The following is a 14,937-nucleotide window of genomic DNA, read 5'->3' as shown; positions in this document are numbered from 1 at the left end:
TAAACACAACCCAAACCACGGGCAAGATGAGGAAACGCATACAATGATGATAAACAACAACTGAAGACGTGAAAAATAGAAAAACCTTAACGAGCTAATGACACACAGGTGGATGTAATGACAACACTGATGGGGAAACTAGTTTTCTGATACAATGGTAAAGGACTAATGGGGAGTGCCCTCTGGTGTATATACTCTAGCTGACTGGTGTGTGAATGTGTTCTTTTCACAGATCTTCAACCTGCTTCCAGTGCAATCGGGGTCAGCTTATCCTCGTAGAGTTGATGATAAACAGGAGTGTGTGTATATGCTGTATGTGTCGATAGACAACGCCTTAAAGTCCTCAAAGGTGACAAGTGGATCATAAGAGTGACAGTGATGTAGATAATGATTGCCTACATACATAAAATGGCATGATATTAAAATTAAGTATATTTGTGATTATCTATATTCTAAAAATTCTGATTTTGGTTACAGTATATTTAATTTGGTTCAATTTTGCTGTTTGACAGAGAGTGGGATTGAAGATGGCAACAAATTTGGCTGTGACATCCGAAAGCTTCACTTGTGAAATGTACAGGGAGTTCTGTATGTCTGTTATTCTTACATATAGGCCTATACCAGTTCAATGAATACATTTGCTAAACATTATTTATTGTAAATTTTATGATTTTATATGATGAGTGAATCCAGTATTAGGCATTATTAACATGGCACTGCAATAGTACAGTAAGATTAAAATAAGTTATTTTCTTAATCTTGATGACAACAAGGACCCACAAATAAGAACCAAGAACCCACAAATGATCCCTTTGAAAGAGACCCCCTTCCTAAAATATTAATGCAGTTAAATATTGCCATGTATAAAGACCCATATAGACTCAGAGAAAAGTGTGAGACTATGAGATTAAAGACATGTTTGCAAAATAATTTTGCCATTAGTGTTACTGGCTTTATATTATTAATGTACAAAGCAAATAATTAAAATATCTTCAAGATATTTACTTTGCATTAAGATTAATATTCCTCATTATCTTTGAATGAAGCTGCAATTTTGTAATTTTTATATTTTAGATTAACGAGTTCGTTTGCCCATATAATCTTTAGGATATTAGGTTAGCTAATTTGGCTTGCTGTCCACTGAGGAGGGGCTCTAAGAAGCATCTTCAACTCGAGCTCTGATACACCCCCCAGTGAATAAATATAGGATGTGATTACATAGGGCAAGGTACCTGAAATGAAGGTGGAGTTTGGGGAGGTGGAGGGATGCTGAAACAGCTGAGACTGAAGAGAGGTAAGCAGCTGCTTATATACTCTGGCTGTTGATTGGAAGATTAGATGGGCTCGCTCCTCCCTAAATTACGTTTAGGAACTTCACTAAATCTCTAACTTTGTATTATATGATGGAGATACAGATTTATTTAGATTTTCTGTATTCAGTTTTTTTTCTTGAAGATAGAGGCTTTTACATCAATAGAATGAAGGCTCGGAAAGATGACAGTGAAAAGAAAGATGATCCTTCAGCTGAAGAAAGCGTTCGGTCAGCCTTTCCAGAAACATGGATTTGGCAACTTGTTGAAACTGGGTTGGTAAAGCAGCCTTAGAAAGTCAGTTATCTGTCAACATAAAAAAGTAACAAATATAGCACAATAATTGTTATGATTCATTTATTCTAATGCCCAGCACTGATATTATTATCCAAAAACATGTGGATAGAAAACATCCTTCGTTCTGTTTTGGATTCTGAATCCAGAGTGTTTTAAATGCTGAATGTTGTATGAGGAAAAGTGTATCTTAACAGCACAATCAAATATTGTTGTAATTCGACCACAGGGACTCTGGATCAGCTCAGGTTCCTGTCACGGTTCCTGACACCATCACTTCTTGGGAGACGGAGGCCTTCTGTCTGTCCTCTGAAGGTCTGGGTCTGGCTCCTCCTGCTCAGCTGACAGTTTTCCAGCCCTTCTTCCTGGAGCTCTCTCTGCCTTACTCCATCATCCGTGGGGAGATCTTTGAGCTGAAGGCCACTGTCTTCAACTATCTGTCCAAGTGCATCATGGTGAGATTTCACACTCAGTCTGATCAAATCATATCAAATATGCCACTAATCATGTGTGGTTGATTGACAGGTTAAAGTGACTCCAGCTCCTTCCTCAGACTACACTCTCAAAGCCTCCTCTGATGATCAGTATTCATCCTGTCTATGTGCTAATGGAAGAAAAACCTTTAAATGGATCCTCACTCCTTCTGTTCTTGGTGAGTTTTCCAGTCTGAATCATTGTTTCTCAGTGTTTGTGTCTGTTGTATCTTCACGTACATGTCTTGTGTTGTAGGAGTCTTGAATATTACAGTCAGTGCAGAGGCAGAGGCGTCCCAGACTGTGTGTGACAATAAGATTGTGAGCGTCCCAGAGAGAGGACGCATTGACACGGTCACAAGAAGTCTGCTTGTACAGGTCAGCGCACGTCAAACAGATTTCAGACATAATTTATCCATGATCCTAATGCTGCTTATATCAGTATGATGAGTTGATGTGATTGTTTTATGCTGCAGGCTGAAGGAACTGAAAAGACAGAGACTCACAGCTGGTTACTGTGTCCAAAAGGTTTGTCCACAGACTATATTTAGCATCGTAGTGTTACTCAGCTGATCACTGATGTGTGTTTCTGTCTCTCTGGTTCATAGGAGACAGTCTCTCAGAGGAAATGGCTCTGACTCTTCCTAAAGATGTGATAGAGGGATCAGCCAGATCCACTGTTTCAGTCATTGGTAACATTTACAAATACAAGCAGAAATTAGGAGATTGGGTTTGGATTATAAAATATATTTTAACTTGTATATGGTTTATAGGAGACATATTGGGTCGGGCACTGAGGAATCTTCACGGATTATTACAGATGCCGTACGGCTGTGGAGAACAAAACATGGCTGTTCTTTCTCCCAATATTTATATTCTGCAGTATCTGGAAAACACGGAGCAGCTCACCTCAGCCATCCGAGAGAGAGCCACCGGCTTCCTGAAGAGCGGTGAGAGACATAAATCATTTCAAGAAAATACTGAGATGGTTTGATATCAAATGATACGTTTTTCAGTAAAGCTGAATCATCAGACACATCGAGTTAACCATTATCACACTAAACAGGATACCAGAGACAAATGAACTACAAGCATTTTGATGGATCATACAGCACATTTGGTTCTGGTGATGGGAATACATGGTAAATATATTTTCACTATTACTTTTGTTAATCAGAAATAATATCAAGACAATCTACAATAATAAACCTGAGAGGATGGTACAAAAACATTTTAAAATGTGTCTCTAAATTCAATTATTTGTTTTGCGATTGATGATGGATGGAATTCATTGAAACACCTGATGACATTTTTTTAATTATATCTTCCACACCACCAGGTTGACTGCTTTTGTCCTGAGGTCTTTTGGCAGAGCACAGAAATACATATTTATTGATCCACAAATTATTCAGAGTGCAAAGGAATGGTTAATAAACAGACGGGATTCAGACGGCTGTTTTCTCCAACAGGGAAGACTGTTCAACAACAGAATGAAGGTCTGTCAACTTCTCTCTCTCTCTCTCTCTCTCTCTCTCTCTCTCTGTCTATCTAGAACACCATAGTAACCACCTAGAAATGGTCTAGTAACTATATAGAAAACCTGGAATATATAACCTGTATGTTTACATGTTGTTGTTGTTGTTGTTGTTTTGAATAACATTTATACTTTCTCAAGGCAGCCTCAAAGTTTGTCTAGATGAACTTCCCTTTAATAGTTGAGTGCTTTATTTATCCTTTATTTCTCGTATATTCCAGGGTGGAGTGAATGATAATGTGACCATGACTGCCTACATTACTGCATCATTGCTTGAACTGGAAACTCCAGTCACTGTAAGTTCATCTACAGGAAACACAAATATAAACTCATAGAAAAATGACACTCACAGCGTCTGTTTCTCTGTTTTTGTCACAGGATCCTGTCGTCAGTAAAGCTTTGTCATGCTTGAGGTCCGTCATTGAGGATGTCAAAAACATTTACACCACTGCTCTGCTCACCTACACTTTCAGTCTGGCTAGAGACACGGACACTCGACAGCAGCTTTTCAAGAAACTGGAGGATGTTGCTATTTCAGACGGTAAGAGGGTCGCTTCTGATGACTTTCTGTCATCATTTATGACAGTACTATTGTTTTTTGTCATGCTCATTGAGTTACTCTTGTGTCTTTTGTCATTAAGGGTCTCTTCTCCACTGGTCTCAGTCTGCATCTGCTGATGACTCTGATTCTCTGGCTGTGGAGATCAGCTCATATGTGCTGCTAGCTGTTCTCACTGCAGATTCAGTCACTACAGCTGATCTGGGCTATGCTAACAGGATTGTCAGCTGGCTTGTGAAGCAGCAGAATGCCTATGGAGGATTCTCCTCCACACAGGTTACTCAAACTGCTCCAGTAAAACACAGTATTGTTGAATGTGCTGGTGTGAATGAGTAAAAGTGACATTACTGAACTCATTATTTCCCAGGACACAGTGGTGGCTCTTCAGGCTCTGTCTTTGTACGCCACCAAAGTGTTCAGCTCTGACGGCTCCAGCACAGTGACTGTACAGTCAGCAGGAGACTCTCACCACTTTGAGGTCAATCAGGACAACAAGTTACTGTACCAGGAGAAGCAGCTGCAGAACGTTCCAGCCAAATACAGCATTGAAGTGAAGGGCTCGACCTGTGTGTCTGTGCAGGTCTGTAGTGTTCAGCTTCATTTACTCACACTCACTTTCTCTCTTGACATTTTATGGTTATTCTGCTTTGAAACGGTTTATTAATTTATTTTTGTTTGTGTTGAATCTCTCAGATGGCTCAGTTCTACAACATTCCCACTCCTACTGGAGCTAAAACATTGAGCATCGACGCTAAGATTGAGGGAGATTGCAAAACATTGGGGCAAAATTTAATTTTGAATTTCACTGTCAAGTAAGAAAATTTGTATCCAAGTCAGAAGAATTGAGCATGATTATGATTTAGGATTAACTAACAAATAAATCTCTTCTGAATATTTTTAACATCTTAATAAACAAAAGCAACATAAACTGAAATTACATATCTCAGTAGTTAAAACTGCAACACTAAACACTATTATTTTTATTATTGATTTGAGTGATAAATACTCTGCATGCGTCTTGTTAATTATACTGGCTTTTGTTCTCGCTTATTTGTAAATTTACAGTATGAGGAATTACCATACCTTTTCATTTGCTCTTTTCCAGATATGATGGTCTGCAGGAAAGAACTAACATGGTCATTGTGGATATTAAACTCTTATCTGGATTCACAGCTGATACATCAATGGTGCATTTGAGTGATTCATCACAAAATTTATAACATTCCCAGAGTTCACTATTTAGAAATTAACCAGCACTTTTTCTCCACAGCTTGGAACTTCTTCTGTAACAGACTCATTACTTGTGGAACGAGTCGATTCTAAAGATGATCATGTCATTGTTTATTTGAAGGAGGTGAGAGAACAGCAACATTCATATGATTTTATGTCATTAGGTCGATTCAAAAACACTTTATCCATAATGTCCATGATGATGAGTTTGTTTCCTCCTGCAGATCCCACAAAACATTCCAATGAATTATCAGATACAAATGAAACAGGTTCTTCCAGTGAAGAATCTCAAGCCAGCTGTGGTCAAAGTGTACGATTACTACCAAACAAGTAAGATTTAATATGCCAGTGTTGAATGTTTTGATCATGTGATGCACAGTGTTTTTTCAGATTTATTCCATGTACAGGTTTCTATTGTTGTATGAATGTGAACATCTTTCTTTTCCTTCAGGTGATCAGTCAGAAGCCGAGTACTCCTTCCACTGTGAATGAAGCTGCTGAAGTGTGTCGCCTTGTAGTTCAGCATGGATAAAGATGTTTGAACACTAATGTTTAATATTATAATGTTCATTCTTTATCCTGGACAAAATTATTTTCAATTCATCATTTCCAATCCTTGACTATTCAATTCACAATGCATATGCTTAATAAAAGTGATGAAAACATGTTATGGTGAGCTGGTTGAATTGTTGAATGTGTAGCATTTACACGCTATGGCAACATTTTGAGAATCAGATGAGATTATTACTATATATCTTGTGATTTTTTTAAAAATCTTATCTCAGCTCAGTTTTTTATCTTGTCTTGACACACTATAATAGGACAATTTATATCCATTGTAGATCCTTGTGATCTACAATATATATTTGTGTCCATATTATTAACTGAACAGCATCAACAACCAAATTATTGAAAATATGAACAAATATCAATAACAAATCACTTAAGCCAAAGTCATTGAGAGGTCAGAAACTTCTCTCATCCCATGATATCACAGCCAGGTAATCAGGAAAAGCGTGTTTTTTTCTGCACATCTACCGATCTGCATTTCCATCCCAATGTTACAAACAATATTTTTTACTAACTTAAGTTAGGCAGAAAAATAAACATGGTAAAATCTTAATCATGGTGTAAAATCTCAAGTAAAATTATAATTTAATTGCTCATTTATTTGCTTGACAGATTTTAATGATAAAATCTTTTCAGACACCACATTAGAAGACATCAAGCGATTGCAAATATAAACAAACATCTCGCTCTGACTGGGTGTAGGGGATTCTTGACCCTTTATTTCAGTATTGTTTTTTGGAAAGAGGTCTGATTTTTTTCTGTGTATAGTTTGTTCAGATTATGTGTGTATGACCCTTTTGAATTCAAATTCATCTTGATTGACTCATTTTAACGACCATTGACTTCCATAGTATTTCTTTTCCTACTGTGGAAGTGAATGGTGCCCCAAAGCAGCCTGGTTACAAGCTTTCATCAAAATAGCTTCTTTTGTGTTCAGCAGAACAAAGAAATGTATACAGGTTTGGAACAACTTGAGGGTGAGTAAATGATGACAGAATTTTTATTTTTGGGTGAACTATCCCTTTAACTTGTAAAGATTAAGAGATAGAACGTGTAACTGTCATAACCCTTTGTTAAACACAGAGCTTATTTTTTGTGATTTTCCAAAAGTCTATGGGAAAATTGCATAGGTTTTCGATCGAAGGAACCAGTGCACCGCTAACTTCCTGGTTGGCCTACAAAAACAAGTCATCCCTGAGGTACTCCCTGCTCTGTCTTGTCTGTGTCCTCTTTGCTCTGGAATGTATTTTTCACTCTGAATGTCACTTGATCAATGTTTTCACTCGTGTTTGAAAAGAGGTGTCTCAGTTATGTGTATGAATGAATTTTACTAAAGTTGATCGTTCATTTCACTAGTGTTTGTAAGAGGCTTTTCAATAATTATTTCCTATACGGCCCTTCATAAAAGCATCTTGGTGAAGGGTGTATTCCTTCACTGAATCATAGATTATAGAACCCCAGAGGCAACACTCTGATACTTTTTGGGTAACAGCCACTAGATGGCGCTCCGGTAGCGCGGCCGCCATTATGGGGTGAAAATACTAACTGGACCTCAGAATCCTTCACATCTTAAGAACCCAAAATCGGCGATTTTCACTGCCAAATCAGAAGCGCAATAGAACAGTTTTTTAAATTAAGTCACCAGTAAATTGTATGGCTCCTACTGTTGTATTGTCTTATATGTTTTATTTCACCAGTTGTGGATTCCAACCATTCAACCATCTGAGGTAACGTAGTTAGCTTACTTTATTGAGTATTTCCATTTTATATAACTTACACATTAATAGTAAATTAATAAATAAATGTAAGATCATCATGTTTGTAGCAAACAATATATTTCAGACCTAATGGAGTAGTAATAATATCTACGTCTGAATAAATAAATATATTGTACGTTTTAATGGATCACGCTGTAAACATAATGATCTTATTATACGTTACATGAGGCATTGCTGTTTTCGTATCCCATAATTCCCACTTTTGGACACTTTTGCTTTAAGGGACATTAGACAACACTGCAAATCAAGCTGTTATATATTTATTGTCCAACATTCCCAATTTTTCTGATGCATGTCCTTAATTTAATTTCATATGTTGGTAATAATTCAGTGTTTATAAGCCTAATGCTAATACTAGATCTTTTAAAGAAATTTAACCCAAACTGACAGGTTAGCCTACTAGAGAGCAAAAATGTTTTGTGAAAAAGTGGAAGACTTAAACACATGGTGCGTTCAAGACATGTTGGAAAGATCGTATTTACGAGCAGAATCGACATGAACGCCACCACAATGTCGTAAATACAAGTGGGAAGTTCGTAAATTTCTTTAAGATCCGATCTGTACGAGTTGGGGGCGTGTCAGTCAGAAACATGAAACACCAATACTTAAAGGTATTTAGCAGTGACATTGTCAGGCTTTTCTATTTACAATGAAGTCCCTGCCAACACACCCATGTGGGGCCCATAAGGGTTGGATATGGGCTGGTGAGTGGGCCCCATTTGGGCTGCCCAGATGGGGCCCAGTTAGTTTTGTCCGGGGGTTCCATGGTGGCCCCATGTGGGCAAGCCCAGATGGGCTGAAGTTGGGCTTCACATGGGCCCTAGCTAAAACCCACACGGGCAACCCAGGTTTCTCCCATCTGGGGCCCACACTTACCTGGGCCCCATGTGGGCTGCACATGGGCCCCTGCTATTCTACCCATAAGGGTAATAACCATTATTATGGGCTAACAAATTCATCTTATTTTACAGTCAGCCCATACAGTTCTGTAACCCATGTTCATATTTTTTTTACACAGCTAATTTTACTGGGTCTGGTGGACCCACCATATTATTAGGCTTTTAAATCAATACAGTCATAACAATTCATGTAAAAAATACTTGACAGATGTTTACTTTAGCCATTTACCCCTGTGAGATCGCATTTATGATTGTTTGTTTTTTGTGAGAAACCAAGGAAATTCAATAAAAAAATAAAAAAAACATAGAAAAGATTATATCATTATTAGAGATTATTTCTTAGAACTTAATCAGAATAGGTGAAAATGCTTGAAATGTAACAATTTTGTAACTTTGTGTGGGAATAGCAGGTGCAGAAAGACAACACTCCTGCACACAGACGGCCAATGAGTTTGTGTTAGAAAAAAATAATAAATAGCATATTTTTTCTTTTAGCAACCTTTAAAACAGGTCCTTAAGACCCAAACATCTTGGGTTAAATGAGCTACAATAATAACAAGACCAGTAATACAATTAATTACCTTTTTATTTAAGTAAAATTAACAAAAACATTAAGAAAACTCTCATTAAGAAAACTTTTGCTCAGTGTTCCCTCACTGTTAGAGACAGGATTAGCTACTTTCCACCTCAAATGAACCCGAAGCCTGAAGTCCTTGAGGGGTTGCCTGTCGGGCCTGTCTATTACCCCCCCCCAGTCCCTAGCACCAATGAGCCACTTGGAGACTGCCTTCTCTACATCTTTACAGATGATTTGGCTGGTCATGGTGCTTTTCTTTAAGCCTCCTGCAAGAAACAAATATAACAGTCACTTACTTTATATGTGCCACCACAACTCTCAGCCAGGACTGTAAAGACAACTATGGCTACGTTCACACTGAAGGGCTTAATGCTCAATTCCGATTTTTTGAAAAAAATTTGATTTTTTTGCAAGGCCGTTCACATTTTCAATTAAATGCGACTTTTTGTTATCTCCTGTGTGAACGTGAAATGACCCAAAAGTGACCCGCATGCGCAGAAGAGTACGCAACGGTCAACGACGTCACTCGTTGTTTGTGGAAGTAGACGGCCACCTTGTTTGTTCCAGGCTTTAACCCTCCTTTATTTGGCTCGGAGGCTTTTTATTTGTTGCTGGCATTGGAGCCTGGATCGTCTGTAACCACGCTCGGCCATTTTGCTGGAAATGTTTTCGTAAACCGCCCGGTTCCGATAAGAGCCCTCGAGTTTGGCCTGAATAGAGCTGTCACCCCAAATATTAATTAAATCTGTGACCTCGCTTCCCTTCCATTGACTGGTCTCAGCAGCATCGTCCGCCATGGTTGTTGTTTATCTTCTCGTTCCCGCCTACTTCAACGCACAATTATGACATTTGTAGCATATCAATGACGTACGGGTCGGATACATGTGGTCTGGCCGTTCAGACGGAGGTTGCATTTCAAAAGATTGGATACGTATCGGATTCAGGACCACATACCCAAGTGGCCTGGGTCACATTTGAAAAGATCGGATCTGTGTCGTTCAGACTGTCATGAAAAGATCAGATACAGGTTGCATAGGGGCAAAAAAAAATCGGAATTGGGTCGTTTCAGCCTGCAGTGTGAACGTAGCCTATGTAAAGAAAAGTGCTATATAAATCAATAAGATTATTATTAGAACTACACACATACTCTTAAACACACAAGTTAGGCAACTTACTTGCAACTCCATACACAGTGGCTACGTTTACATGCACCAATTTTCACCAATCCGAATGAATTGAATCTGATTGCAGATCTGTTTACATGTACTCTAAACATTGTAATCTGATTCAACTATCCATTTATATGTGTTTTATATACATTATGATTAAAACGTTTGCGCACGCACTGTGCGTGCGTGACGTCATATCAGTCACACATGCGGTAACCCAGGTTGCGTCAACAGACGATTATCATGTATCGACGATAGCGGGAGATATTGTCAACAGCTTCAAATCTTGGCAATATTAAGAGGATTTAGTATTTCCAATTAATGTAGGCGTGTTACATTCTTCTAGTCTTATTATAACTATTAGGTTCAGCTTCTTTTATTAAATTAATATTATATGTGCTATGAGGATAATAAAAGATTAGGCTTTTAGCTATCTTTAAAAATGATTTAATTTTTTTTTAGGTCTATTATTACAATGAATTATAGCCTATAATTAAAATTATTTAGAGTGTAGGCTATAATACTATTTCCTAACACTGCAGTCATCAATGAAAATTAAGTGCAGCATTACTTCAAGCACCGACTAAAAAAAAAAAAAAAAAAAACTGTTTAACACAAAATAATAATAGACAAATAAACTGGCGAATAAACAAAGAAGTTACCCAGAACTCAATGTGGCGTGACGTCAGATTCGTATTCTCTATTATTCTCACTTGTTCCACTTGCCTATATGTACAGCCACCAGATAAATGGAATAAATTATTTATTTATATACCGTTACCAGCATATTATATTGAAATTCATCTCTGAGAGAATATGCTCCGTTAATGCAGCGTCAGACAGCTCCGTCACTTTTTACTTTCACTTTCTGTGACTTTTTCACCAGCAATAACTCTTGCGCAAAGTTTGCACGTTGCTTCTTTTATGATATCCACTGGCTCCCCTTCTTGTTTTTAAACGGAAATATTTCCAATATTATGATGAAGGGATACAACTACGTCACTGCCTGTTGGCATCTTTTCAACTCAAAACGTGAACGTGACTTTGTGCACTGCGTAATGTGTGTCAACATTGCACTGCGCATGTGCCCCAGATCTTCTGAGAACGAATGAGATAGTAGTCGGATTCAAGCGTTTACATGGTCATTTTTTGCTGTTGGATTGGATTAGAAAAGGAATAAACCACCCCTTTCAATCCGATCTAAATTTCATTCGGATCAAGCTCAGTCGGATCGATTAAGGTGTTTACATGAACGTCTTTCAATTTGATTGAGCCGTCAATCCGATTACAAATGTATTATTTGGGTGCAAGTAAACATAGGCAGTAAATAATGTTTATAACTTTGGGGTCTTGTGACAGCTTTCTAGTATCAGTACAACTTAAAACATTATCTACATGCACACCTACCATTACTTCATACAGTTTTAAGGCCTTGAACTCTCTCTTCCCGTTTCGGCCCACAAAGTTGTACTGCCAGTTGGATGGAGGCCGTGGAGGTGTCAGCAGAGATCTGAGGGTGGATGGAGCCGGTGGATGGAGCCGGCACAGATCAGAGGGTGGATGCAGCCGGTGCGCTGTAAAAAAAAAAAAAAAAAAAAAAAAATAATAATAATAATAATTTTGTTGTGTTGGTTCAGAAAAAATCCACACTGTAAAAATCTTGTACAACAAAAAAATCTTATATATATATATATATATATAATTTAAATTCTTAAGTACTTCTGTATCCAATAGACATTAAATGTTGAATTGGCTCAACTACAAAAGATTTGGTACAGAATAGTTTTCTCCAGAAAACAAATAATGTCAAGTTGACTTACATTTTCTTTTTTTTATAGTGGAGGTGATGACCTGAGGGTGGATGGAGGTGTAGGCCTGATGGGGCTCATCCTCACTGGACAAAATCACTCGCCTAGAAATCTATAATATACAAGCACAATCAATGAGTTTAAGTGTTTTAAAAACAGTTGGTTAAAAAATATATACATCTCTGGTATCTACACTCGATACCAGAGAGACCCTCACATTGATCCTTAACATCTGTTCCAACACCCTATGCTCCCTTCAGGCATGCACACATCCATTTGTATACATCTCTTATCCCCCCAAAACATGTGATTTGTTATTTTTATTAACTGACATTACATTACATTTAATATTATTTATTTCTTAATCATATATCTGTTGTCTACCTCCCTCGTTTTGACAGCTTTGAGCCAAATACACTTAACAAAACTCCCACAAAACATGTCCTTCCTGTATCATTGGGAAATTTTTCACCATCCATTTAGTAGTAGTAATTCAAATAGCCTCACCTCTTTCTGCGCTTCCCCTTCCCATATTCTCTGTAGAATCGGACTCGGTTCGTACATCTGTGTTCATATTCGACTAATTTTGTGCAGGCAATTTCACACGTTGCTGTGGGAGACATAGTGGCAATTAGTTTCATTCAGAGCAAATTTAACATTTCTAATGACACCCACAACCTACAAACAAAATATATATATTAAATTAATTATTATCAGTAAGTGTATAATATTTAAAACACATTGAAATAAATGAATAAACTTTTAATAGCAATAGAAGATAACTACTTCTCTTGTTAGAGAAGAGTCAACATTTTTTGAGTGCACACCCACAAAAGTGTCCGAATGCGCCATGTGCAAAATGGATTGGGTCTTCTGACCTTTTGATTTTGATTAATATGTGAAATATGAGAGAGTTAAGACAGTGCTTATTGTGAAGACCGAGAGAGGGGCGGGGGAGGGGCTCTCTGCTCGTTCTCTCTGTCACTCAGTTAACATGCGCTCTATCACAAGCGCAGCAGTCATCTACATCAGTCATAGATCACAATAACTGATCAAAACCAGGCTTTGGCGGGACAGAAATTTGTTTTGTCGGCCGCTAAAAAAATAAACGCAGGAAAACCCTGTTAACGTTTGGTGATTTACGGTAGAAATCTAAAGGCACAAGTTGACAAAATATAATGAAATAACCACCTTAATATGTAATGTTGACATTTTTTTTTTATTTTTGACATTAAAGCTTAAAATGTTAAGGGAGCAAACTGGCCCAAAATCTAAAAATTGATCACTGCATAAAAACCCGATGTTTTCACCTGCCGTGTCTCGAAGTGCAGCAGAGTGCTCGCGCGCTCCCGCGGCCAGGGGATGCAAATCCTGGCGGGGATATGTGCCTTAATTGGCACGACACCCTGGCCGATAAAACTTGCTGACATTCACATGGACTTTCATCAGTGTTTTTGCTTTAACTGTAAATGCAACAAGTACAAATATTAAAATTCCACGAGCTGGTAAAAGCGGCTGAAATTTACAGTCTTTTTAACAGCTTGCCAATACTTGTTCGACTGCCTTGCTAAGAAGTTTAAGTTACTGTAACCAAATAGTTCTAAACAATATATTTAAGTCAACCACTCAAAACAAGCTCAAATGCTAACGTTACTGACTTAACTTAAAGTCGTCTGTTCAACGCTTTAACCAAGTTTAAGCTACATCTGCTAATGCACAAACATTTGCTAAAAGCTTTCCTCGAAACTAATACTTTACAAAAAGCTTTAGGTTAACATCATGTGGTAAAATCATCCCCAAGTTTATTATACTCTTACCTGCCTTTTGTCCACACGACGACACCGGTGAACTCGAGGATCCTTAACGGACAGCAGACTACTGAAAGGCGGCAAAGTTGTTGCTGGGCAGATTCTTTCGCTCGGCGATGGGGGTTGAGCTTTCCAGATGTGCGCTGCACAGAGTGCGCACTGCTTACGGTTTGAACATTTTGTGGGGAAACCGTACAAACTTGTCTTTTGAAACTCGTACAACGTTCTTAAGACAACTGTTTAGCTGCAGTCTCCAATTTGGCGCTCTAGCGATTAATAAACAGAATTATTCTTGCGGAAGAACACTGCAGCCGGAGATACGTCTATGACGAGTCACGCAGGGACTTTGCTCCTCCGCAGCGATTCCTACTTGACCGGCCTGAAATAGTCCCAATATAAACACTTATTATAAATGTATAATGATTCGGGGTAAGACAAAAACACGGTTAGGAAAATTGATTGTTAGATGGATGGATTGAAAATGAATGTTGTACATTTTCATTATAAAATTTTTGTAAATCTTAAAACACACAAAAATGTTACAGACAGCAGCTAATCTAATAAAATTTGTATAAAAAGTGGACCTAGCCCAGAGTCTATATTGTTAAAAATAGCATCCATGTCTGACAGTCAATTTTGAATGGAGCCCTTTAGCCTATCTACTGCCCATGTGGGGCCCAACAACAACAGCCCACCCTGAGCCCATGCCCAGCCGAAGCCCAACTAGCCCAAGCGAGGCCCATGTGGGCCCCAACTGGACGTGTTTGCAGGGAAGCTGATTACCAGTAAAAAAATACGATAGCATCACAATATAAAAATATAATATGTCAATAAAGTTTACAATGGCTTCATAAATTATTTAAAAAACATAAAAAAGCAACATAATGCACATTCTTTGCTCTATATTTTCTAGAAGTAGAAGTGTTGT

General features: G+C 38.0%; 1 protein-coding gene and 1 long non-coding RNA gene across 2 annotated transcripts in view; one reads left to right on the top strand and one right to left on the bottom strand.

Annotated features, from left to right (window-relative positions):
• LOC137004157 (alpha-2-macroglobulin-like) overlaps positions 1-6,067 on the top strand; it is a 28,783-nt gene extending 22,716 nt beyond the window's left edge. Inside the window, exons 35-52 of the mRNA XM_067364361.1 lie at positions 1,456-1,540; positions 1,834-2,059; positions 2,130-2,256; positions 2,334-2,455; positions 2,554-2,605; positions 2,686-2,769; positions 2,851-3,027; positions 3,144-3,219; positions 3,417-3,573; positions 3,833-3,907; positions 3,990-4,152; positions 4,253-4,446; positions 4,538-4,750; positions 4,864-4,982; positions 5,276-5,357; positions 5,441-5,524; positions 5,625-5,730; positions 5,852-6,067. Coding sequence (XP_067220462.1) covers positions 1,456-1,540; positions 1,834-2,059; positions 2,130-2,256; positions 2,334-2,455; positions 2,554-2,605; positions 2,686-2,769; positions 2,851-3,027; positions 3,144-3,219; positions 3,417-3,573; positions 3,833-3,907; positions 3,990-4,152; positions 4,253-4,446; positions 4,538-4,750; positions 4,864-4,982; positions 5,276-5,357; positions 5,441-5,524; positions 5,625-5,730; positions 5,852-5,892 — 2,183 coding nt within the window. The 3' untranslated portion in view covers positions 5,893-6,067. The remainder of the gene's footprint in view (positions 1-1,455; positions 1,541-1,833; positions 2,060-2,129; positions 2,257-2,333; positions 2,456-2,553; positions 2,606-2,685; positions 2,770-2,850; positions 3,028-3,143; positions 3,220-3,416; positions 3,574-3,832; positions 3,908-3,989; positions 4,153-4,252; positions 4,447-4,537; positions 4,751-4,863; positions 4,983-5,275; positions 5,358-5,440; positions 5,525-5,624; positions 5,731-5,851) is intronic.
• A 3,284-nt stretch (positions 6,068-9,351) lies between these two features.
• Positions 9,352-12,725, bottom strand: LOC137004391 (uncharacterized). Its single transcript, XR_010892131.1, has 4 exons — positions 12,709-12,725; positions 12,214-12,313; positions 11,801-11,967; positions 9,352-9,490 (listed from the first exon to the last, which is right to left on the bottom strand). It is a non-coding gene; the product is annotated as an uncharacterized lncRNA (long non-coding RNA).
• Positions 12,726-14,937: the final 2,212 nt, after the last annotated feature.

The sequence above is a fragment of the Chanodichthys erythropterus genome, chromosome 17 (genome assembly GCF_024489055.1).
Source record: "Chanodichthys erythropterus isolate Z2021 chromosome 17, ASM2448905v1, whole genome shotgun sequence".
Classification (NCBI taxonomy): domain Eukaryota; kingdom Metazoa; phylum Chordata; class Actinopteri; order Cypriniformes; family Xenocyprididae; genus Chanodichthys; species Chanodichthys erythropterus.
The sequence above is the reverse complement of the archived record's forward strand: the minus strand, read 5'-3'. Positions and strand labels throughout refer to the sequence as shown.